The sequence below is a fragment of the Lagopus leucura genome, unplaced genomic scaffold (assembly GCF_019238085.1).
Source record: "Lagopus leucura isolate 7727_CA_CO unplaced genomic scaffold, USGS_WTPT01 Super-Scaffold_650, whole genome shotgun sequence".
Lineage (NCBI taxonomy): Eukaryota > Metazoa > Chordata > Aves > Galliformes > Phasianidae > Lagopus > Lagopus leucura.
Genome location: NW_024962253.1, coordinates 2,547,436 through 2,574,165, shown reverse-complemented (window position 1 = coordinate 2,574,165; position 26,730 = coordinate 2,547,436). Strand labels below are relative to the sequence as shown.

The window sequence follows — 26,730 nt, the reverse complement described above, 5'->3', positions numbered from 1 at the left end:
TTTTTTTTTTTTCTTTCTTTTCTTTTTTCTGATCATATTAAAACCTTTTACCAGATTTTTTTTTTTTCGTAGAATCATAGAATAGCTTGGTTTGGAAGGGACATCAAAGATCATTAAGCTCAAGCCCCCTGCTGCAGGAGAGTCACTAGATAATGTTGTTCAGGGCCACATCCAAACTGGCCTTGAACACTTCCAGGGACAGAGCATCCATAACTTCTGTGGACAACCTGCTCCAGCACCTCCTCTTTCTCATTGTCAAAGTCCTTCTGTCCTGAGTACTTTTGGAAGTCTCTGGTGGTTGTGAGTTTCATACATCTGTCACTTGCTCAAACATAATTGGAGAGGACTTCCTGGAGGTTGATCTCTGATGAGAACTTGGCCCCATGCACACCTGCAGATCTTGGAAGGAAACCTTACCCCTTCAGAGAGAAAGTCTTCTTTCTATTCCATCAGAATTAAAGTCACAACACTGTTATCCTGAACTGTCTTCATGGCCATCACAATAAGGAGAAAAATATAGCTATCATTATGGGAGCTTTACACTGCATAGTTTATCTCTATAACAGTGCACTATGATGTGCCTAATTAGACTGTATCAGCTGCTCCACGTCTGCTACTAAAGGGAGACGTTCTTATTGTGTCTAGTCAACAGAGAGCACTCAGCCTGTGATTTAGCACTGAAATTAAATTTAAGCATAGTTTCCCATTTGATTATCAAGCTATGGGTGACTTTTAAGGATACTTTTCAATCTATTACCTCCACTAGCTGTAAACTGTCTCTACCACATTTTCTTTCCCTTTCATGGCAAATGCAGACTGAAAACTCATCCATTTAAAGTTAAAGGGGAATGAATCCAAATAATTCCAATTAGAGGATGGAAACTTTTGCTGTTTGTTCAGTCTCCTTCCTTGACTGTCAGTTTCTCCTTCTGAGAATATCAATTATTGAGACATAATAAATGTGATTGGCTTGAATATACTGAAAGGAACAAGACCTTCAGAAAGTAATATGGAATAAGAAGAAGGGGAAAAATTATTTTTTCCCATGTTAAATTGAAAAATTAAAGAGCTTGTGGTTTTATTTTGAGGAGAGTAGGGTGACTGCAACAAAGTAATCTTTAAAAAATTTTATATGTTCTCCCTATTCCCTTGTGCATACTAATTTATTAAAATCGCTGAAAAGAAGACAAGTGCACTGTTCTTCTGAAACATATGCTACCCAAGAAATTTGTATAAAACTGTGTCTGTTTTATGGGCAAAATATCATAATGGGGGTCAGAATTGAAAGGAATCCATATTCTACTGTTAAGTCACATACTGCATATTTTTTATATGCACGGGAAGAAGACGAGTGGGTCAAGATGCGGTTTCCTTGACAGCTTATGTGTATTGTGTTCCTCTTGGAAATGCCTACAGTTTGGACATGCCAAGCCTATAGGCAAGCCTAAACCTTGAAAGATTTCTTAACTATACATCAGAGAGATGATACGATTACAGGTATTGTGTTGTAATTTCAAAGAAAATATTCTCTGCATAACAAGCACTACTTCTGCTGCAGGAACTGGCAGGTTTTCAGAATACTGCAGTAAGAAGGAATAATCTGATCACAGCAGATACATGCACAACTGATAGAAGATACTGCAACATTCACCAGTTATATGAGAAGAGGAGAATATGTGTGGAGGGAGGTGTGGTAGGGTTTTTACTCTGCCATAATCTGACAGGGATTTATCGTTTTCAGTTAAGACAGCTTCCTGGAAGAAGCAAATATATGTGATAGATTAGAATATCTCTGAAGTTCTGCTGATCTGTAAAGCAATGATCTTTTTGCTTTTTTGGGCTTTGCTATGATTGTCTTCCATACATTCACATAAAGACGATGAACCCTTGCAGCAGCATTTGCAGGGAGGTGACTTTCTGGTGTGAATACAGACTGGGAGACTGCTTCTGAATTCAAGTCAGGCTAAAGAATAGTCATAGACCTCTGCAGTAGAAAGTCCTTAGTACTTTTATACCCCTTACCTGAAGTACTTTCTACAGAGAAATGTGTGAGATCTTCAGCATGGTATGATTGTAGGGTAAGGTAAACTTGTTCCCAGTGCTGACATGGAGCTGGAGTAGGATCTCATGACCCACCTTGTTGTAATTTGTGTGTTCTGAGGATCCCAGATACTACACATCTCTTTGTATCTAATATGTAGTATATAGTCAAACAAAAATAAACACTTATATCTTTGCTGTTACTTGCTTTTTGCAAGGGCCAAGTGGAAGTGATGACTGCTTAATTTCTAGACTCTTCACTATTGACTTACTAAAGAGAGATTCAGTGGTTAATTTACTGAAATGGGTGATGATAGGTTTATTCCACATACCATTTTTAAACAAATCTTTTGGGAAACACTGCTTTTACTGAGGTGGTTTCTTTTCTGTTATTGCTTTCAGGCTGTGCCTTCCTAACATACTGCGAAAGGGAGTCTGCTCTAAAGGCCCAGAGTGCACTGCATGAACAGAAGACACTGCCAGGGGTGAGTTCATATTGATTTTTTTCTGTTTTTTTTTTTTTTTTTATTTTTCTAAAAATCTAGAATTGATTACATATGCAGTTCCCATCTTGAGTTTGGAAGCATAATGTCTCTGGTTGCTTGTATGTTTCACTATTTACACTGTGCTAATAAAATCAAGATATCACCGACACACCCAAATCGTATCCATGCACAAACAGAAAAGGCTTTTCTTGGCTCCTGATAAGAGCAAAGCAATAATAAACTTGTTGTGGATTAGATTCTACCAGATTTATTCAGATGAGGAAAGGCTTTAAGCTTATGACTGTTATAGTGAAGTATTAGAACTGCTCACAAGGTGTTAACTCTTACTGTTTTTCTTCTCTGAAGCAAGGTATGGTACTGAAAAATCAAGAGACAGATCACATTATTGAGTTATCACAGAAAGAAAACATATTCTTGATGACAAAGTGGTTTGACTCAGTTGCTTTAGTATTCAAACAGCTGTAGCAGATTGGAAAGGCGGTGAGACAAGAGAAAGAGAGAGAGGAGATGAGCACAAGATAATGAGGAAAATTATTCACATGAACAAGATCTAAGGTTCAGACAACACTACCAGAACTAAAAATAGAATCAGTATTACGTGGGGAAGACCTTCTCTGCTGGGAAGGGTTTCCAGTTTAGCAGTAACCAAAAGAAGGGAGAGAGAGATTATTTAAATTCAGATGTGGTATACAGATTGGAAACATCTGAGTGCAGGATTCCTGTACACTGCAAACCAGAACAAATCTGATTTGATCCTAAAGCCAGTGATCAAGTAGTTAACACTGAGATCTTGAATGTCTCAGTTTTTGCCAAAATCAAGGGGAAATTGATCCTAAAGCCAGTGATCAAGTAGTTAACACTGAGATCTTGAATGTCTCAGTTTTTGCCAAAATCAAGGGGAAATTGATCCAAGGTTTTGTTTTATTACTTCATATATTACGAATGAGTCCTGTTTACCCGTAACCCACCACTTTAAAAAACCTAAGATAAACCAGTTGCTCTGTTTCTGAAGAAAGTGTTGATTCTGCTCTGCTTGTTTCCATCATCCAGAGTCTATTTACCTATCTCTTTGCCACCTTGCCATTGCAGAGATGCCCACACATTTGCTCATCTAAGTCTATCTTTGCTTTAAAGGCCATACCTTATGTAAATACGTACATACTTCATTCCCTAAAAATACGTTTCTGTCAGCTGACAACTCCCTCAGAAATTTTTTTTTCTAGAAACCCGTTAACCACAGATTGAAAGTTAATGTTCAGGTTTATTTTTATTTTTAATGTTGATGTTTAGGTTTATCCTTTTTTTTTTTTTTCTTCCTATAGTTAATGTTTTCTTTTATCATTCAAGAATTAAGGTCTGTAAGTACATAAAATTAAAAATAAATGTTTGTGTTGAATTGGGATGTCTAAAGTATTTTACCTGGATTTTTTTAAAATAAGCTTGAAATGTTTATTAAAACTGGAGGTAACTTTGTTACAAATAAACTTCTTTATATGTGTATATTTCTGAATCCTGGCTTGCATTTTAGGGATTCCAAATCACAAAACTCTTATCTTAAAAATTGTTGCTTTGGACGGTGACAAAATTCCACCAGTTGAACTGGCATAAAGATGCATTTCACAGATTATATTGTTTGATTCTATAATACAGATAAAACATTTGTTCATTGGTTTATGTCACTTCCATCCCATACAGATCATACTGACCATGCTGATTTCAGAATGCTTCTTTTGATTTGTTTTTAAACTTTGAAATGACACATCGGTATCTGATTAAACTGAGAAAGTGAACCCTCTGCAATTGTAACCTGGATTTTGACAGTTCTGAGCACTGACTCTCCCTTTCACTTCTTGTTCTGCTTGTCTCAGGATAAACTCTATTTTTCACCAGCAAACCCTCTGCATACAGTCTTCTGCCAAGTTTCTGAACTCATCTTCTGAATGATGTCACTGTAGTTTATTTAAGGAAACCAGCCTTGTCTCTTGATAAACTATTATGCCTGGATACTGTTTAATGATTCCTATGTGAGTAGCTAAGAATTATTTATGATTTACCTGACTGTGCTGGATTATATGCACCAACAATATCAAGAATAGTTCATCATCATAAAATAAAAAACATTCATAAAGGTCAAGGGTCTAAGTCTTCGTTCACATGAGTTCAAAAATGACACGTATATAACCCCTTCTCTTGACCCTCAAGTGTCCTTGACACAGACAGCACTACTCAGAAAGTATCGAAAATAATTAACAAGCCTGAGGTAGGAGGGGGAAGTAGTACTACTGTGAGCCGTTAAATCAGAATGCTTCTTTCCATCAGTAAACTCTATATTTGTCTTCTCCTACAATATTGCTGTTCGTGATCCTTGTATTCTAAAGCAGAAAATTGAGTCATTTTTAATAATATGCACATGAATGCTAATGTATGGAAATGGTGAGGCATTAGGAATTTGTGTCCAGATTCAGACACCTTGCCTCTTAGCTATGTGTCACTGTGTTTTTAGTGGAGTGGCTACATGCACATATTTTACAGTAATTACTTTCTGGATGTGCTTTGTAAGATGACAGAAATATGTTTCACATATTTTTATGTTATATGTGGGACATAAAGTCATCTTGTGGAATAATCAAAAGACTTCCAGGCAGGTATGTGTTTATTAATAAAGTCTTTATGGCACTTTGTTTTTGGGCAAGAAGGAACCATGAAGTAACTAGAGTGGAATGTAAAACATAAAATTATTAGTCGAATCCTCTTCCTCTAAATGAATTAGTCTCTTTTGGACCGTTTGAGATTATCACCTAAAATTGAAGGTTAATGTAGGAGGGTGTGCATGTATGTTTAAAGAGCACTTTTGTGAGCATCGGACATCTCAAATTAAAGCGTTTACTTGTGATTGTTTATTTTACATATAATAGAGTAGCTGGATGATGAAGTGTATTAGTTCTTTAATAATTTATAGAAATGCTTTGATGTTGCAGTAATTACATTAAAGGTCACATATCAAAGGTAATTTGGTTGAGCAGCTGTGATGGTTTCTCAGAAGCAATCAATATTGCTGTCCGTGGTGCTGATTTCACCAAGGGGACTGCCAGATTAAAGGAGGCTTATTACCAGCCAGACAGGCACGAGGGAAATCAAGAACAGATTGGAGAGATGCACAATTCTCTTTCCCCACCTATAATTAACACTGTTCGCCATAATCTGTGCTAATCCTTCATAGTGGGAAACCACATTTATTTCCAACATCATAAAAAGCAAATTAGGCAAGGAAGAGTAATTTGGTAGAGAGGAAAGGAGAAAGAGAAAGTAAAAGTTGATTCACTCACGGGATTTCTGATGCTGATATATCTCTCAGTGATAAAATTCAGCATTAGAAACACAGTCTTCAGTTTTGGGGAAAGCATGGGTTGGAGGTGGGGGAGTGATCTAGACAATGACCGTGAAAGGATGTGAGAATTATCTGCCAGCAAATTTTGTATAATATTGTCTATTTGCCCCACGAACCTCCACAGGAAATGAAATCAGGGAAATAAAATTATGTTTTAAGTGTAGTCATTTTGATTACAAATTATCATGAAGGCAAATTTTTCTCCCTTTTTTTTTTCTTTCTGAAGCGAATGGCAGAGGATAATGCTGAGGAATGTAATTACACTACCAAGATCTACTTTTATTTATAGCACAAATAAACTGATCTCATATTTGATAAGCACAGCAGCGCTGCTTCATTGTGACTCTCAGGCACTGCCAGTGAAAAGTCCGTGTATACTTGGTTGGAAGCACTGCCTCTTTGCATAATGTTAAAACCTCCCTGTAATACTTGCACAAAATAACTATGAAATTAAGTAGCTAAGAAAATGTTAACCTCAGCAATTCATAGGGCTTCTCAGGTTGCGAAACAGACCTGGTATTCATAGTGTAGCTATTCCTCCTAAAAGGGAGAACAGTACTACCTAAGGGTTTAATACATTTCTCAGTCCGTAACGTTAGTTTTCTGGTTTTCTATCTTTTCCAACATCTTGATAAATATGCATTCTGCCTTATTCATCATCACTTCTGTTAAACAAATAAATAAACATACATCTTTAATATTAGAAGACAGGTTTAAGTTGTGTTCAGGTCCCAAACAATTTCACTCCATCTTGTCATTCTTGTCTGGTTTAAAATCTTATGTGTATGTGAGGAGAGACTGTTGAGAACCAGGGGTGGAGGGAGGAGATCTTGCAAATCTGGCTTCTCTTAAATCTCTGTAAATGAGGCTTAAATAAGACATGAGTGTCATGTGGACTACATTAGTCTTGCACATTTAGCATTAATTTCACTGGTCAAGAAGAACTTTCTATAATTTTAGTCTATACTTCTAAGGTTTCAAAGTTGTTCGGTTTTTTTTTTCCCCAAAAAGCTTATTGGAAAACCATTAAGCCACATATCACTCTGCATCTGTTTTATGCCAGAAATTGGTATTATATTCTTGCATCTTCCCATTTCAAAAGTTTTATCTACCAATGTAAATTGCAATTTGGTCAGCAGCGGCAGGCTGGATGGGTTCCATTGATTAAAGTAGCCTGCTGAACACACAGCCTGCTCACCATGCCCTTTAGATTTTGAAAGAAAACACATTTAATTGTTCCCCTGGGAGAAACATGTCTGTTTTCTGAAGTTAAAAATGAAGATGAAAAGGAATAAAAACAGATTTGAGGTAACAGTCTTGTGAAAAACAGTTCTGTAGAAATTCTCTAGTACTCTAAAATTTGTGGGTGTCAATGTCATGGTTAAAAAGATTTTTTTTTCTCTCTTGTTTCCTCCTTCTGACTGACCAGACAGTAAAAGGATTTTTGGATTTTGCTTTGGAAAGAGGAGGAAACGAGAGAGAGAGGAAACGATATGCACTTTCCATTTACTAAAAACTCCTGTAGTTTGACAGTGCTGTTCTGTTCGCCAGATGAGATGAAACACCTGGGTCCTATCTGCTTGGTAAACATTAAAGTTCCATTTCACTAGTTAAAGATTGGCTTCTGTATCGCTACACAGCAGCCTCTGGAATACAAAGTAAACTCTCTCTCTGCCACCCAGCCCAAAGAGCACAGTAAGAAAAGGATACAGAGCAAGCATTGTGGCAGAACCAGTATGTTGGATGCATATTCTTATATCTCTGCTAAGACTGGTTTATTCACCACAGTTGTGGTGGCTGACCAAGCTTATCTTGAGATATGCAAAATGAGAACCAGGCTTCTCAATTGTTTGCAGTTTGGTGACACTTGTCAAATGGAGTACAAAAATAAATGCAGGAGGTTGTCTTTCTGTTTGTCACCTTTAGGCTCTCAAAGGATGATTTCCAAGTTATTCAACAAAAGCTTTTGCTGGACCTTCATTTGCTTTGTGTTATTCAATGACAACTTTTTTTCTCTGACATGTCTGCCATAGGAGGATCAATCTAATTTTATGTACAACTGTAAAGATGAATGATAAGTAGAAAGGATTCAGGCAAGTACAAGCTGAATAAATTATAAAGGGCAAATGATGACAGGACTGGGGGTCCCAAGAGGCAGTGATATGATAACAGAAACTAAAGACGAATTTATGATGGATGTAGTTAGCATGTACTGAGGCTGTTAATTCTTCAGGGTAGTTTTACAACTTCTTGTGATTGGAGCAATCAAAGTATTTCATTTTAAAGAGATGCTGTATATTTTCACTTGTCTGTTCTGCATATTTGTATGTATGGCCTCATTTATATGCATAGCAGTAAACTCCCATAGGCTAGTCAAGCTTACCTTCCATCAAAGACCTGCTATTCTCCAAACCATCGTACCACCATTTATGCATAAATAAATAGAGAACGATTTGAGGGCAAAGCTGGATCTCAGTTTAAAAAAAAAAAAAAGAAAAAGACAGAACTTTTTCATTTTCATAGCACACTGCAAAACACTGCAATCAAACCAGTCCAGATCCTGCAGCAGCTGAGCAACTTCAGCTACCTTCAAAACTGAATCTAGGGACTGTAGTAGCTCACAGATCGTTGATGAAAAACTATATATAACAAGTTTCAGGTAGGTCAAATTTTGGGCTTAAGCTTCTTTACGAGCAGCTGATGCAGCCTCATAAAGTTGGAAGCAAGTCTCATTTCAGAGCAATTCTTGATTGCCTTTCATTCATACTCTTATTTCTATCTCTTGTTCTTTATTATTAAGGATATTTACATGAAAATGATCTTCTTTCCTCCCTCTAAAGAGTTTTCTCTTGACTGTGAGTAATGTTTACCCTGGCCTACATTCATGAATGCCATGGGTTTGATTCTGACTTCATTTACACAAGCGTAAATCAGCAGTGATCTGATTGAGGTCAAGGGATTTATATGGCATAGGAAAGAGCAGACTCAGCTATATTTGTCACTGCTGAAATGATGTCATCATGAACCATACCACAGCTCTAAAAGAGGAAACAAATTTCTACCAAGAATCTTTGCATTCGAATATCTGATCTCACAAAATACTGAGCATCTCTGACACCTGCTGGGCCATTCAGTAGCTCTCCTGGGTTTTTACTAGAGAGAAGTCCCAGCTTGGACTCATAGGAATTAGAGATGACTGATTCCTTGGTGTTTCAGTGGTGTCAGTCATTAGGTACTAATGAGCCCTAAATACTAGGTGTCTGGTTTGCAGTTGTATCGCCCTACTTATTAAGGGAAAAATGGGATACAACCAGGGATAACTTCCAAGCAGTAGACCTTCGATTCTAATTCTATATTTTCATAGAGAGAGAGGGCAGAAGAAAAAAACAAACAAACAAACAAAAAAAAGAAACAACAACAACAACAAAAAACAGGCACAGTTTAACAGTCAATTAACTTTTCATCTGTTCGGTCATAGGGCTGATAGTGTGCGTGATACTACTAGTGTGATAGGAAACAGTCATTGTTTATAAGGTAACCTCTCTGTAAATAACTACTTCCCATATTTGCACTGTATAGTAATGGAAAAGCCTGTAAAGACAGATCTGTCATGCATGACCAGCATAATATTGCAATAAAGCACTTCAGTGAAGATGCTGTATAGTTATGTGACTCACTTTCATCAGTGGTAACATGTCTACCTATACTATTAGTTTAATAGTTGCAGCTGTACTTCCCATGGCTTACATAGGTGTAAGCTATCAAGTCTGTAATTCTTTATAGAGCAAATACATATCTCTAAACCCTTCAGATACACACAGTAATACAAAATTAATTCTGTCCAAAAATAAAGTAAAACAAAGTATAATAGGAGTTGAAGACCACACACAGAACTGACAGATCAGTTTTATGTGTCTGCCACCAAAATTATTATTGAAACACAGATATGTTTTAGCCTGGTTTAATTTAACTACCATATATAATATGAACTAGAACACTGCAGCACAGATTTTAAATGCTGCAGAGCAACTATACTTCATGACTAATTCCTGGGGCATAACATAATAAGAACTTGAATCATGACTGGAACATTATTTCTGTTGGTGCTCCCTATGCTAGCTGGGTTAGGAGCATATAAACATGTTGAATACACACTATCAGTTGTATTGTAGACAAACCATATGCCTTGACACAAGAAACATGGTTGATAGATGCAAATCTATTCAGAAAGCTGTGTATCCTATATTAAATAACCTAAGTTCATGATCCATGCATTAAGCTTAAAACTGTGCATAAAGTTGAGAATTTCTTTTAAAGAATTAGCTGAGCTTCAATCCTTCCTTCTGGGAGTGGCAAAGATTGTCCCATTATCTACATATGGATAACTTTTGATAGGACTTGACATAATGTAACCCATTTAGCTTCTGTGCTTCACTTGTGCTATTCTGTTTGGCAAGAGGAAAGTTGTGCAAAATGACTGGTCATGAGATTGCACTATCAGTTCAAGCAAGTAGATATCTGAAGTGACTTTGCTCTGTTGAGTAGCTGCATTGAGAGCTTTATAGTGGCACTGCATGTATGAGCAGCTGCACTTGGCAGGTTCCCAGTAATGTCAAATCTTTCTGATTAGTTTCTGTAAGTACAAGGACAAAATTAAGCCTAACCTATTTTTTTTCAAATAAGAAAAGTGCATTTCCCATTTTTCTCTTTAATAGGAACTTCTTATATCTTGTTTCCTATTCCTTTTTTCCTCTTCCCATCATGTCACCCCTTAAAAAATTCTTGTCTCATTAAAATACAACTCCTTTTAAAACTATACACCTTCAAATTTCTTTGAGTTATGTACTAAATTTTGACCTTGAGATTCACATATTTTCATCTCTGAATGAAGTCACTGTTGCTAGAATGTAGTTACTCTCCTCTTTCCCCTCTAGGTATTTTGAACTGCAATCCACAAAGTCTCTGCTAGTTTCCAGTGCATATTTTCTTTGGCATGTTGGGTGAATTTTTTTATTTTTTATTTTTTTTTTAATCACTGTCTTTCTAGGCAGGTTTTGGCAGAGCAAGTCTTGTCCAGCCATAACTAATCCATTTCAAGCTCAGGTTGCTTCCTTAAACAAATTGAGTGAATTTATTTTTCTCTTGTATGAATGGTTCAGTCATTTCTTTGTTACTGTAGAGACTTTGCATGGTGAATATGTAGCATGTAAGGCATGTCAGCATGAACTTCTGATTTCATTTATAGCTTTGATCAACAGAATAGCACTTTGGATCCAAGGTGGTAAAATTTGAATCAGATTTTCTGGGCTGTTTTTTATATGGATGACTTAGAATCAGCCTCACTGTCAAGATATTTATTGGTAAACATATGAGAGGTTGCATGTCTTTTGCATTATTTAGTGTCTTTTTTTCAATAATCTCATTAGTACCTCATATCTGGCCAAAAATCATTGTCACAGAATCATAGAATAGTCTGAGTTAGAAGAAACATTTAAAGATTGTGCAGTCGAGTTCCCCTACAATGAACAAGGAAACCTGCAGCTAGATCAGGTGATCAGAGCCTGGTCCAGCCTGACCTTGAATGTTTCCAAAGGCAGGGCATCTACCAACTCTCTGGGCAACCCAATTCAGCACTTTATTAGATTATTATAAAAATCTTTTATATGCAATCTATATCTTCCCTGTTTTAGTTTGAAACCATGTCCTTTTATCACAACAGACCCTTCTAGAGACTCTTTCTTACAGCCCTTGTTTAAATATTGGAAGGCCACTGTCAGGTCTTCCCAGAGCTTTCTCTTCTCCAGGTAGAACAGCCCCAGGTTTCTCAGCCTATCCTCTTAGGAGACAGTTGCCATGGCCCAGGTGCAAGACCTTGCACTTGGGTTTGCTGAACCTGAGGTTCTCTGAAGTCCAGTGCTTGAGCTTGTCTCTCTGGATAGCATCCTGTCCCTTCGGCACGTCAGCTTCATCATGCATCTGGTTGTTGCTGAGGGTGCATTCAACCCCACAGTTGGTGTTATTGATGAAGACATTAAAGAGCATTGTCTCAGTACTGAGGGAAACCACTCATCACTAATCTCTTTCCAGACACTGATCCATTGAGGAGTATTCTCTGGGTACAGTGTTGCAACCAGTCTCATCAGTCCACTCATCAAATCCATCTCTCTCCAGTTTGTAGAGAAGAATGTTGTGGGGGACTTTCCTGAAGCCATCCTTACACAGCATAACAACATCCAGAGTACTCCCAGAGTACCAGTCTCTGTTTCCACTGCCTGTGCAATTTCTTCTTGCTCTCCAGTTTCATCAGCAGGACCCAGTTAAACCATGCTGTAGTCTTATCTTCTTTTCCATACTTCCTACACTTGGGAATGGAAAGCTCTTGTGCCCTAAAGAAAACTTCCTTAAAGATCTGCCAGATTTGCTTCCTTGTTCCTGAGGATTTTCCTGGGAAGCTTTGTTGACTAACTCCCTGAAGAGCTAGAATTTGTCTTTTCTAAAGTTTGGCACCCTGATTTAGTATCTTTGTCTGTTCCATATCCCTCAAGAGTGTGAATTTCACCATTTCATGGTCAGTACAGCCTAGAAAGCCTCCAATCCTGTCACTTGTCTTTGTGACCAACAGGTTCAGTACCAAATTCCCCTAGTGGTAATGTATATTACTTGGCTCAATAACAACCTTAATGTATTCCAGGAGCTTCCTTGATTTCAGGCAGATCACCAAACTACTTTTCCAGTGTGTTGAGCTGGTAAAAGTTTCCCAACAGGACAAGAGTCTGCAATCTTTTCTCCTCCTGTAGCTGGAGGAAGAAGGCTTCATGAGCAGGCTCTGCTTGATTGGGTAACTTGTAGTAGACACTACTCATGAGGCTCCCTTTGTTGCCTCAGTCTCTAACTCTCACCCAGAAACTTTCAGTTTTCTCATGGCCACTCCTCAAGGACAGCTATTTAAACTCCATTCCTTCCTTGGTGTAGAGGGCAACACAATCTTTCCTACTTCCTTATGTGTCCCTTATGAACAGCCTGTTGCCATTAATAGCCACGCTCCAGTCTGGGAATCATCCTAACAAGTTTCAGTGACAGAAACTACATTATGATTTCCTAGTAGTACAGTAGTTTCCAAATCTCCCTGTTTGTTTCCAAAGCTGTGTGTATTGGTGTAGAGGCATTTCAGCTGAGCAGCAGGCTTTTTCATCTTCTTGGAGAATAACACCTTAATTTCTTTGAATTACTTTTCTTGAGTTTTCCAGTTGCCTTCTCCTATTGCATCAGTGGTCCCTGGATCATTGGCTCCTTTTATCCTCAATTCCATCTTACGTTGCATGTTTGTCCTTGCGACCTCTTTTATCCTTTGCTGGAAACATTCACATAATGTCTGCCTCATGAAATAAATTGAGATTATAGCTGCTAAGGCAGAATACCATGCTTCCCAACTACTTCTGCCTGAGAGATCATGTTTTTTTTTCCAGATGAGAGGAGAGACTTTTCTGCATTTGTGATGCTGTGTGTATAGAGTTGGCTTGTAAATCTGATATTTTCTGAAATCATGAGGCCCAGTATATGTGCTCGTGTTACCCCCCTACCCCCAGAAAAAAAGACAGTCAGGAGAGGTTTATTCATGCAGTAGTCTCTTCTCTGTTTCCATTTTTGTAGTACAACTAGGAATTGATTTGTGTGCTTGATTTGTGTAGAGGGAGGGAGATGTGGTGGGGAAGCCTCACAGGCTAGCCTTTTGGACAACAACGACTTGCAGCGACATCTTCTTTGACTGGCAGTACTGTATTTCTGGGGAAGTCAAGTATGGCATGTCATTTGCTTCGAGCAACAAGGTAGTTGCTGATGGAATCTTGGCAAAAAAAATTTTGTTCTGGGCTCAATATGGTTTTTGTAAGTTGTATTATGGGCTCTATGAATGTGAATGAGTGAAAAGCAGAAATGATCCCCTGCAAAGAGAATGTCTCAGGTGCCAATGGAGATCTCAAATTTATCTCTGTTGCTTATGGGTTTGTCTTACATTTTATTAAGCCTTAAACCTTTTCTATCTGCACTCTAAACTCAAGCTGCAATAGTAGAGTAGTAATGCTTCTAAAGTGAGCCTGTCCAAAATAATTTCATTGTTCTTGTTGAGTGAAGTGCAACAATTAAGCAGACAGCACAAATGGGTCCAGATAAATTGGGTATTTACAATTATTTCGGTTTGGATAATCTAATGTGATGTTCATTGTGCTGCTAAGAAATGTGCTTTCCAGTGAGGGAGGCTCTTATTCTGTTTTCTTGTTTACCAGGCGTAAATTCAGAGCTTCTCTGTGGACTCTTGTGAAGTTTAAGCTAATTTACATCACTGCAGCTCAAATGAGAATCTGATCCTCTTTTTTTAGTTGCCCTGTATAGCTGTCTCCCTTCAGCTGTGCTTGCATTTTAGAGATGCAGCCAGGGGAGCTGGAAGGTCATTTTCTTTATTCCTGGGCCAGGGTTGTGTTGTTGAACTTCTTCACTTTGGGGAATCCAGCTTTCTTTGAGTGTCTTTTTGCTCTGAAGCACAGAAACTCTGACTGACAACTCTAGTTACTCTCCTTATCTGCTATTGCTGATGACTTTCTGGGTAGCGCTGCAATCAGATTCCCTCATTACAACTGCCTTGGTTTCTTGGTATTAGCACTTTGGGGCTGCATTCTGGCATTCCACCAAATCTGGCTGAAAACTCACAGTGCTCCCAGTTGAAAGGCAGGAAATTGATGCCAGCAAATTGACACCAGAATGCAGATCACTGATATTTTTTTTTTTAATATTTTCTTTTGTTTGTTTCATTTCTCTGCAGTACATATTGCTTTTCCTTTCCTCCTTCTGCTCGCTCCCCAGCTCCCCAAAATCAACATGCTGTGTTTCCAGGCAGTCTTCACCTGTTAATCATATTTGGGCCAAGTGATTTTCCTGCAGACCCAGGAGTGTGCAGTGCTTAGGCCTTGGTTATTAGTTTACACAATAAATGAAGTCCATTAGAAGAGGATAATCAGAGTTTGGAGAAGGCCACCTCACTCATTGTCTGAGGAGGTTATGTTAAGCCTCTGTAGTTATTAATGATACTTTCCTATGCAGATAGATGAAGACTAAGTGTTATATTTATCCTCTTTCCTTTTTTTTTTTTTTCTTTTTTGCAGTGATGTGCAAGTGTTATGATCATGATTACCATTGTTTTGGTTATTCACATACCATAAAATCAACAAAGACTACTTTCTGAGATGTTGCTGCACTCTTGCACCAATCCATGGTGCCTTGGTGATACAGAGCAGAGCCACTGGAGGTCTCTCCATTTATATGCGGGAAAACATCCTTGAGAGTCCTAGAAAGTCTCTGCTAGCTGTTATTGAATTGCAGTATCTTGTCCAGAGGCCAAGAGAGTTCTGAACAGAAGCCGACACTATTACAAGCGCCAAGTTTAACAGCAGCCCTCTTGATGTCACTTGCTTTTCCTTTTAATACCAGATCTAACCTTGAACTTAGACTAACAGAATGTGCTTCCCTGTAGCTCTTTGAAACCTAGCCTAAACACTCTTTTAATCAAAGTGAACAACCCTTTTTCCTTTTCATTTTAGAGCTATTATATCAACATGATAAAAGCAACTCTGTAATAAGTGGACTCAAGTGTGCATATATATAAAGTGTTTTGGAGAAAAAGTTAGTTCAACATTTTTTTCTCCTAGATATAGCTTCTCTGGCATTTTTCCTTCTCTTTCTGGCAGCTACAAAATAATCAAATCTTCATCAAAACCCAGTGTTTGATAAGGAGGTTGGAATTTTCTCCCTGAAAGGACTTGGAATCATGAAACATTTACTTCAATGAAATTGCTAAAATAACAGCATTTAACCTTGGCGTAGAGACTAGACAACCATCCAATGGCAGCTCACATTAGTGTATAACTATTTTCATCTCTTGCATGCCTATTCCTTTCATGTCCTCTACCAGCTTTTTTTAGAAGCTGCACTCAATTTTCATCTTGTTTTGCTTAAAGAAAACTGCTTTTCCATAAGTGGTTTTAGCTTCTTAAATAGAGATCAGGTCTGTGATGTACAGAAATCATACACCTGTAAGACCATAATATCCATCTTGAAAACTTAAAATCATCAGTTCTTCCAATTGCCAAAACCTAGATTAACTATGTCCAGTGTTGGAGTGTTACTTCCAACAAAATTATTACCCATCCTAAAATTACTTCTCACTGTGTGGAAAGGCAGGTGTCCAGAATGTGAGTTCATAACATTTCTCCTTTTACAGAAGCCAACTCCTAACCCTGTTTTCTTCCTAAAAAGCAGGTGGTTCTGTTTCCCTTACGCTTGCAATGATGACATTAAAATGGGATGCTTAAGCTTACAAATGCTGTATTTAGGTGCTGATCATTCTTATCCACTGGAAATAAGCATTTTTGTCTTGACTCAGCTCACTGGTCTGTCACTTGATGATCTACATATTTTTGTTCCTGTCCTGAAAATGTTTTTGTTAAGGTCCGAGTGATTGTTTCATATATCATATTTATCTTTTGTCCTAAGGCAACTACTTTTCTCTAGAAAACGTTGATTCAAGAGTTTTCAATTTGAGATATTGGGGTAATTCTGATCAAGTATTTATCTAAGATCAATTTTTTGAATACATTATGTAATCCTTGTTGAAGTGAAAGGGACAGAACAGTAGAAGTCAGCCCAAGCAGGCAAACATGACATTTGTTGGACAAATAGAGCTTCCAAGGTACAAATCCCTACCATATCTAATTCAGACTAAGAAGAGGACAGGCATTACCATTTCTCTGTGCATCCCAGTAAAGTTTTCTGCTTACTAGTTTTCTAGCTATTTGGAAGGAATGTCTGTACATTTACTTCCTTTATTTTCTCTTCCCACATGTTTTTACTTAAATTATTAAGTTATTTTCACCTGAAATTCTAAATATATATATATATATATAGTAGATGAAGATTTATGCATAGATATTTGATGCATAATAATAAATTCAATGATTTTTAGAGGACTGTTATCAAGATGACCTTAGATTTCATTAATACGTATCAGCAGATCCTAAGTTACCTCTCTCAACACTGATCATCTTAGGGGAGCAATTGGGGCCATGAGAAAAACAGTAAGAAAATAGCAGACTATAATAAAGTGTAGCTTCCTGGATTGAAGCAGAAAATCAAGATTTGGGAAATCTAGATCTAGTAAGTTGACAGAAAAGTCAATGAATCCACCTTTGATTTGTCTAATACAGTAGAACTAATGAAGCATCCCCCACTGTCACTTTTTGATTACTAAGCATTTAGAGTTTCCCAAAGTAGGATTTTTCATTTCATATGCAACTGTTTGTGTACAGTACTCAGCACTGACAGCTGCTGCTTTTGACTACAGCCTTCTAGGCATTCCTGTGATGCTGAGAAAAGATGATAACTGTTTGGAGGGAAAAGCGTTCTTCCAATATAAGGTGATGGCTCAGGATGATTCTTGCTTTTTAGAAATGGGTTGTCTCTTTTCTCTTTCTCACGATTTACCTGAAAATAAACAAGGAAAGTGACATTCTTACTATTACTTCAAAAAAGGGGGTGAGAGAAAGTGAAAGTAAGGATAATTTCTTAGATTCATGCTGTAGTTGTCCATATTGCATTTGACGTCTGTAATAAAATTTGGGTCAGATATACTTTCCAATAAAAAGAGGCATCCTACAAACATCCCCATGCTTGTATATTAGGGTCATGCTAAGAATAATAGAGACTGTTGTCACTGCACTGAGCTCCTGCATTGTAATAAGTATACCTCACTCTATCTTCTCTTTTTTTCTCTAAGATATATTACAGGATGCCTATGGTGTTCAACCACACGTCACCAAAGGCATGAAAAGAGATGCTGATTAGCAGGGTGCAAGGTTGTTGTAGTTTAACCCAGATGGTGGCTCAGCACCATGCAGTTGTTCACTTGTTCCCCTGCTTCCCAGTGACATGGGGGAGATAATTGAAAAATATATTTTTTTGAAAAGTAGAATTCATGGGTTGAGATAAAACTATTTGCTAAGATAGAAAAACAAGAAAGGGTAATAATTATGACATATATACACATATATAGAAAATTGTATATAATAAGTGATGGACAAGAAATTGATCACTGATGCCCAGCTAGAAGAAGAGAGCCATATGAATGCTAACCCCCTTCAAACCTCCTTCCAACTGATGTCATATAGAACAGAATATCACTTTAGCCAGTTTAAGTCAGCTGCCCAAATTCTGTTCCCTCTCAGCTCCTTGAACCCTTTGCTGAGAATGGCCTTGCTGTATACAACATTGCTTAGCAAACAGCTGTATACATTTATGTGTTACCAGCATGGTCCTTCTTCTAGAACCAAAATACAGCATAATACCAGACCTTCTGAAGAAAACAATTCCTTCCTAACTAAAACTAAGACAATAGTTCCTTTAAGGGACTTAGGCACTTCTGAGCACTGGGAAAAAGTGGAACATTAGTGTTGTCTTGCTTGATGCCATGTCTTCACCTCCTGCCTGGTGAGAAGTGCAGGAGAGGAGGAGGGCTTTTGTCAAGGGAAATTTAGTACATTTCTTGCCATTACTTATTCGGATTGAAACTGGTGAATCAACGTTTTACTCAGATAGACAGTGATAGGACAAGGGGGAAAGGTTTCAAGTAGGGAATTTTTAGATTGGACATCAAGGGGAAATTTTTCAAATAGAGAGGGGTGAGGTGCTGGAACAGGCTGCCCAGAGAGTTTGTGGATGCCCCATCCCTAGAGGTGCTCAAAGCCAGGTTGGATGGAGCCCTGGACAACCTGGTCTGGAATCACTGCTAGCACTGCTCACAGAAGCACAAGCATTAGGCACTTTTCTTTATGCAATAAAGGTATCTCTCTGTTATCTTAGTATTGAATGTGATGTCCTGCTCTGGCTTTATGCTGTCCACCCACACTGGTAGATTACCTGTGATATCACAGACCTGCATACACCTCTGATCTGTTTACATCCAGGCCAGGCAGGGATGGCTCTTGGCTCTGTCTCATATATCTCACTCTAGCAGTTCTTGGTAATTGCCCACAGAAGCACAATTACCCACGAGTCCTGATCTGGTTCCCTTTTTGAATATCAGCATGTATTTCTAGTTCTTAAGAATGTTTTCAAGACTAAGCTTCAGTCATGCCTCATTCACTTGTAAGATCACTGGAAACAAAGAAAAGAACTGAATTTCATTTTGTTTGTGTGTCAAACTCTTTGAAGCCAAACCGTGTTGGTAAAGGACTTATTTATTTCCAGTTTCATGCCCAGACCTGCCCTGAAACACTTTACTGAATCTCTCCTTTTCTTGAATGAAATTTTCTGAGGAAGATAATGAAATCTAACTTTCTCCAGGGCCGTGACACCCATTCTCTTCTGTCCAAAGCCTGGTTTTACTTGACAAACACATAAAGAACTTGGTGTCATCTGTTTGGTGCTGCATACCTGCAATTCCTTTATATTCTTTTTCCTTCTTTTTCCAAAGCCTAGTGAAATCCTTTGCTGTGTTTTAGGGGCTAGTGTAGATCAAAGTCCTTCCAGGATCAAAAAAATGTGCTTCATGCAATCCTTACAGTAACAAACAAGGTCTTTCATTGACAGAAACATATTTCTGTGCATTTTTGGCAGCCTAGCAGACTTAATTTAGGTATAGCTTTTGTATTCATGGGGAAACACTTCTCCGCCCTTCCCCCAAATTCATTAGAAAGAGGAGAAAAAGATAAAAAAGTCTTAGTTTGGTTAGGTGAAAGAATAGGGAGAACAGCTTTCTTGAAACTTTGTAAGAAGATTTAATGTAACTGTACTGTGGGTTTAGCTTGTTGCGTCTAGTAGAAAATGGAGAACTTCAATGGAGAACAAATGTGTCTAAAGAAAAAGCAAAACAGGGCTAAGAAACTTCTTCGTGTTGGCTATGGTGTTTTTTAATATCTTATGTTCCTTCCCTATTAGATTCTTTCTCCTTAAACTGCCATTCTGCGTAACTTCTGATGTCTGAAGAAGTAGGTGGGTCCAGAATATGTTCTGGAATGGCCTTCAGTGCTGGATAATTACTATGAGCAACTATTTCTTGTAAGTCTTTTCTTTCTTCAGCTTCAAGCATGCCTTTGAAGAAGATTGTCTTGAAAGTATAAGCACATATTAATGAACAGTTTTCTCACTAGCTTGAATCTTCTGTATTCCATCTCCTGGGGCCTCTGAAAAGCTTTCTGAAAGTTTGTGACATAGGCATTGGAAACTGAATGCAAATAAATAATCATTTTGTAAATCCATTAGTAGAAGTCCCTATTAGCTTGAAGTATTGTGAAAACAGGTTGGTTGGTTTTTTTTTCCCCCAAATGGCTAGAGGTTCATTGTGTTTTTGTCTTCAGAATTATTTATTTGTTTATTCATTTATTTAAATTTCCAGATGACAAATCTTTTTGGACATATGGTTTCTACTGTCTTTCTTTTACCATCAAGAAAATACAAAAGGAGTACAAATTATAAGTAATAATCATTCCCACAATCATGGAGGGAAAAATCTATATTTTTTCTAGGAAAAGTAATTAGTGATTCATATTTCTGAACAAATAATCCTTGTACCCCATAATTCACATTCAATTATTTAAAAATCTATCAGTAACTTTCTCTTTTTATTAAGTTTAGGCATGTAATTGTTTACTGTTGTTGTTATTGGGTTTGGTTTTGTACTGGCTCTCCCTGATGCACAGTGATGGAAAGAAGCACTCATACATAAGTAGCATGCAGATGAAACATACTGCTTTCAGGAAGATTAGAAATCCTCCCTTGATGCCCACTTCATTAGGGCCTGTTTATTTGCCAGAAGACTCTTAGTTTTATTCCTATCTGATATTTCTTCTCTAATTTCAAGCATCCACACTACTTAGGGTACAAGTAGTTGGCACACAGGTCCTCAGAAGATTGGAAAAAATATAGATGTACTCTGTAAAGCAGTGCTTGTCAGGAAGTAGGAGGCACAAACCCATTTCGATCTGCGATTATTTGCTAGAGATCATACATTTGCTGGATTGCCTCAGTGGCCTGTCTACAAGAGTGCATGCAGAGTAAATAACTGTTAATTTCCCTGTTATATAAAGTGTGTTTTTTATCTTGTCATCAAATGAGGAGGTGCTGATCCCTATTTGAAAACTTGTTTTGTTTACTGGTTTGGGTGAGATCTTCAGGACACCACGTTCTTTACTCAGCACATACTCAAAATGAAAGTGTTCTTTTCTCTACCACAGTTAATTCCTTTGAATTATTTACTTTAGTTTCTTCCAAAGTAAACAAAAAAAATGTCTAACTTACTTTCACAAGAATAATATCTACTTGTCATTGCAGAGAGATGATGTGGTAACTCACATGTGCAGTAGGATAAATATAAAGATATGGAATGTCTTGACTGAAAGACCATGATTCTGCAAGGCATGGAATGGTTACATAAAACAGATAATGTCTTTTGCATTTCCTGTTTCTGCATTTTAAATACTTAATACTTAAGAGGCATAGGAGGATTAGATGTGAATTGCAGTGAATTCTAAATTTTAACAAATTTGAGATTCATTCTATGGATGACTGTCCACCTCTGGATTATAATATCCTTGCCTTTTGTTAAAGTAATACCATTAAAAAAATCTACAAAAATAGTGACAGGAAATATGAAAGTTGATATTGATAAATGGAGTAAAAACCCCACTTATTTTGTGAAGAAATACACTAATGGCTTTTGCAGAATCTCTACTGAAATGCATGTTACAGAAACTTTGTTCAAAAGTAAACAAAAAAAAAAAAAAAGGAAAGTCGTGAAAACAGCTTCAATTATGTGAAAATACTGCTTGCAATTCTGATTAAGAGTTAGATTTATGAAAAAATATGGAAAAGGAAGATTTAGCAGTGACGTAAAAAAGGAACACCATCACAAAACTGGAATGCCTCAAAAAGGACAAAACATTTCACTGGGGAGTCAGTGCTAACATGAGGAGATTGGTAAAATCCTTTTACACTAAGTTCTCTGGTTTATGATCCAACCAGTCTGGGCCAGCAGGGTGCTCGAAGGGCTGTCACAGAAAGTCCTGATGATTTTCCACCGTATGCTTATTCACCACCACTATCAGATCTTTCCACTGGTCAGATCTAAAGCTACTCTGCACAACCAGCATTGCAGAGGCATCTTCCAGTGAGCTACCAATTTCCTTGCTGAAACTCAGGATGTTGGGCTGGGTGTGCTGTTTCATAACATCTAGCACTGGTCCCTGCAAGTTTGGTGCAGGCATGAGACTTCTCTGATCTGAGACCACTCTGCTTGATCTGTTATCAAATTCTGTTATCAAACCAGTTTTGGGAATGGTTGTAATGGTGTGAGATACCACTTCTCTCTGGGCATGGAGCTCCATGAGCATGCTAGAGCCTGAGAGATACCACAGAAGGATGATACATACAGTAGCATATGACCTGTACATATGTGTACTGTATCTGCACACTGCTGACTCACTGACGTCTCTGCAAACTGCTCTCACATGTTTAGGAGAGGTTGCCTCTTCACGTACCGAAGTCCCACTGCTATCTCTGATGTCATCTTGGGAGCTATGGAATTAAGCAGCTGTATTGCCATGGGTTATTTTCATTTGGGTTTGCATCTTTTTTTAAAGAAACAACCAATAACTAGAGATTTTCTGAAATTGGGATTAAAACAGAATTTTAGTTTTAGTAGGGAGGAAAGCATTGAAAAGGCTCGTCAGGCAGTTTTTGATGTCTCCCTGTGGACTAGTCAATAGACATGACTCACTTCTGTACAGATAACCCTGCGTAGTACCAGGGGAAGGAAAGGAGATTGGATTTTCTGGCACTGTGTAGAAGAGCAGTGATGATTCTGTATAAAGTATCTGGTGGGTATATTTTCCTAAAATGTGGCAGTTCTTTTGCTCTGCTCTGTAATCAGCAAATGCTCCCTCTGGATTCCTTGGAAATAGGTCAAGATAAAGCCCTCTGTATGTTTGTGGAATGTTCAGTATTGATCATGGAACAGATCATCCTGGATGACATGCTCGACCACATGAGGGATGGGCGTGTCATCCATGACAGCACGGCTTCATCAGAGGAAGGTCATGCTTGACCAACCTGGTGGCCTTCTATGATGGAGTGACAGCATTGGTGGATAAGGGAAAGGCAACCAATGTCATTTACCTGGACTTGAGCAAGGCCTTTGACATGGTCCCCCACCACATCCTCATCTCCAAATTGGAGGAATGTGGATTTGATGGGTGGACCACTTGATGGATAAGAAACTGGTTGAAAGGCCGCAGACAGAGGGTGGTCATCAATGGCTCTGCGTCCAGGTGGAGGCTGGTAATGAGCGGGGTCCCCCAGGGGTCTGTCTTGGGACCGGTGCTCCTTGACATCTTTATCAATGACATCGATGTAGGAATCGAGTGCACCCTCAGCAAGTTCACTGATGACACCAAGCTGAGTGGTGCGGTTGACACAGTGGAAGGAAGGGATGCCATTCAGAGGGACCTCGAGAGGCTAGAAAGGTGGGCCCAGGTGAACCTGATGAGGTTCAACATGGCAAAGTGCAAAGTTTTTTGCACTTGGGCTGGAGGAATCCCAGGCATCCGTACAGGCTGGAAGGAACGGTCCTTGAAGCAGCCCTGTGGAGAAGGACCTGGGGGTCCTGATAGATGAAAAACTTAATATGAGCCAACAGTGTGCTCTTGCGGCTCGGAGAGCAAATGGTATCCTGGGGTCCATCAAAAGAGGGGGTGGCCAGCAGGGACAGAGAGGTGATTGTCCCTCCCTACTCTGCTCTTGTGAGGCCCCATCTGGAATACTGCATCCAAGTGTGGAGCCCGCAGTACAAAAAAGACAGGGTGCTGTTGGAGAGGGGCCAGAGAAGGGCCACTAGGAAGATCAGGGGACTGGAGTACCTCCCCTATGAGTACAGGCTGAGGGAGCTGGGTTTGTTCAGCCTGGAGAAAAGAAGGCTGTGGGGTGACCTCATTGCAGCCTTTCAATACCTAAAGGAAGCCTGCAGAGGGGAGGGGAATCAACACTTTGAAAGGGTTGATATGTGTAGGACAAGGGGAAATGAGAAGCTGGTGGGAGTTGTGCAGTGAGTAGGTGAATACAATTCTCAGACTGGCTTGGTGGTGGCAGACATGCTAGTTACACTGAAGTACACAATCAAGTGATTTGACTGCTAGCTTAAGCTAAGTTAGATGTGATCTGCCCTTGCAGTGTTCCTCTACAACTTCACTGAGTTCATCTTCTGTATCAGGCTGTTATTCTTCCCTCTCTAAAAACCTTTCTAAATGGGCCTTAGTGCTTTAACTCTAGACTAGCTGGTTTGCCAAAGTTCAAAGAGTGTGAAGTAAATTACTGTTGTCCTGATGGGCTCCCAAAGCTGTCCCATGGCTGTTCCTTGTCTGTACTGCAGCATCGGCTTTTTCCCACGGTTCAATGACTCTTTAATAATGTACAGAGCCTTCATATGTGATCCTACACACCATGGACAATTCTCCTTTGTTGTCCTTGACTGGACAGGACAAATGAGATTATTACCCATCTGCTCTGTTTGCTTGTGGGGAGAACATCTCACCTGAACATTCCCCAACTGGCCTTTTGCTCAGCTGAGTGATTCAATTTCTGAGTGACTAATCTGAACAAACCTGGCTGATCTGAGCCTGAAAGCAAGAATACTACCTCCTTGTGCTGCAGAGACAGGCACAGGTGATTATGGTATTACTGCTGCAAGCTGCATAGGGCTCTGTAGTTTAGATGCTCACGTCGCTGGACAGACTAAATGATGCTCACCCCTAATACCTCTTCAGTGCAGGCAAGTATCTATATAGGTTTTTAGAGTTCTTTACATCTGTAAAGCATGTGTAAGCACTTTGAACTTCTGTTCTCACATCTAATAATTCACCCTGATAGATACAGTGTTTCCCTCGTCAATGCTTGTCTTTATTTCCCAGATGGCCTTCTGCAGGGAGAGGAAATAGGGTTGATGTATCCATTTCAAGCACCTGTCTGCAGACTGCAGTATGCGATCTGGAAATGGAAGATTCAAGCCTAACTTCGTGCAGACACCACATAGGAGGTGGAAATAAAACACAAGGATTTCAGCATCTCTCCTTGTCTCCTCGTTTAGCAATTTAAAACTCTATTTCTGTTCTGTTTTAAATCCCTCTAATTTGGTTCCCAATGATCCTGGGAGATGGTACAATCCTGTGCTTAGATTTGAGGTTTGAAGCTTGTTCTTCGGCTCACCATTAGAAATATGAGTAACACTGGACAAAGCTTTTCCTCTCTGAGTCATGGGCTTCCACCAGCAAAAGGAAGATCGAGTATTTATTATCCCTATACAGGAGAAATCACGTTTTTCTTCTCAACCATTTCACTATAATCAAATGCTGGCAAGAACTGCTAAAACACCAACTGTTTTCCCACCTCTTGGCTTTTAAAAACTGTAAGCCTCTAAAATAAATTTTAAAAAACACCAACCAAGCAAAAAACTGAATTTATCATCACCTGGTGGGTCTGGATAGGGCTATTCATGAGAACAATGCAAAGGCCTTCACCTTGACTTCCCAACATAGTTTGATGTGATTTTAATCTGATTATTAGACTCTCGGTACATCTTGCAAGCTTGTAAAAGATACATTGTTGGCAGGAACATTTTAGTTACTGGGGAAACTTTTTTTGTTGTCGTTGATGTATGTGTTGCCTGCCATAAATACTCATCTGAGAGTCAAAGGTCACTTGGTAGCTGCTTAGCAGCTTTACTTTCCAAAATGAAACTCGGGGACTGTCTTGGATCTGCAGCAGGATGAGTAGGGGATATGAAGTAGATGAGCGAAGATCTGTTTCCTAGCATTGTAGAAAACAGATTACTTTCTGGCTTTTTATTTTCTCTGTATTGTTTTGTTGCTTTTATTTTTTTATTTTTATTTTTTTTCCTCTCTCTCTCTCTCTCTCTCTAACCTCTCATAATGCTCAAGTTCCAGTAGAAGATGCAGAAGAATAGCCTTGGTAACTAAACCCACTGTGTTTATTTACAGAGCTGCATAGTATAGCCTGTGGCATTAAGGGATGCAGTCCCAATGCCATGACCTTCTCCTGTGCCAGCCCAGGGGATTTATCTGCAGCGCAGCAGATGCAAATGTGGGCTTGTTTGTTAGGCTACCCAGAACAGTGTAGTAACCAAGGGCAGTGGGTAATCAAGCCTTGACTTAGGAATTTCATTATGTGTACAGAATCCAGCCTGGAGATCAAACTGAGATTCTGACATGTGCTAGGTATGCACCCTAAATGCATCCTAAATGTAAAAATGAATTCAGTCCCCAACGTCCATTCAGTTTTCAGTCTACTTCTGTGCAGTCTATATGTGTAAGTATTAATTTCTGCTAGGGGTTTTAATATCTATATAAAATAATGAGGTATTGTGGCACAATCAGATCAGCTGATATAGCAGCATGTTTTCATTTCAAACTTTTTATTTAATTTGGGGCATCAGCTTATTTCTCCACAGGTCTAACTAACCTCGAAGTAATTCTACAAATGTGCTCTGTGGTCAATTTTAATGCAAAAATAAGTTGCTGCCTTTGTAGATGGCAGTCCTGTTTTCTCCTTGATGCTTGAAAGACATTCACTACAGTTATAGGGGACACATGTGAGTGTGAATATAGAAATATATATAATATTTAAACAGACTCAAATCTGTTATTTAAAGCATGGCTTTACAAAACATTTTTGAGAAGTTAGATTTGG

The 26,730-nt window shown here is 38.6% G+C and overlaps 1 protein-coding gene across 1 annotated transcript in view; it reads left to right on the top strand.

Annotated features, from left to right (window-relative positions):
* The window catches only part of CELF4 (CUGBP Elav-like family member 4), a 715,704-nt gene that overhangs the window by 93,206 nt on the left and 595,768 nt on the right, over positions 1 to 26,730 (top strand). The window contains exon 2 of the mRNA XM_042862314.1: positions 2,443 to 2,525. Within this exon, the coding sequence (XP_042718248.1) occupies positions 2,443 to 2,525 (83 nt within the window). The remainder of the gene's footprint in view (positions 1 to 2,442; positions 2,526 to 26,730) is intronic.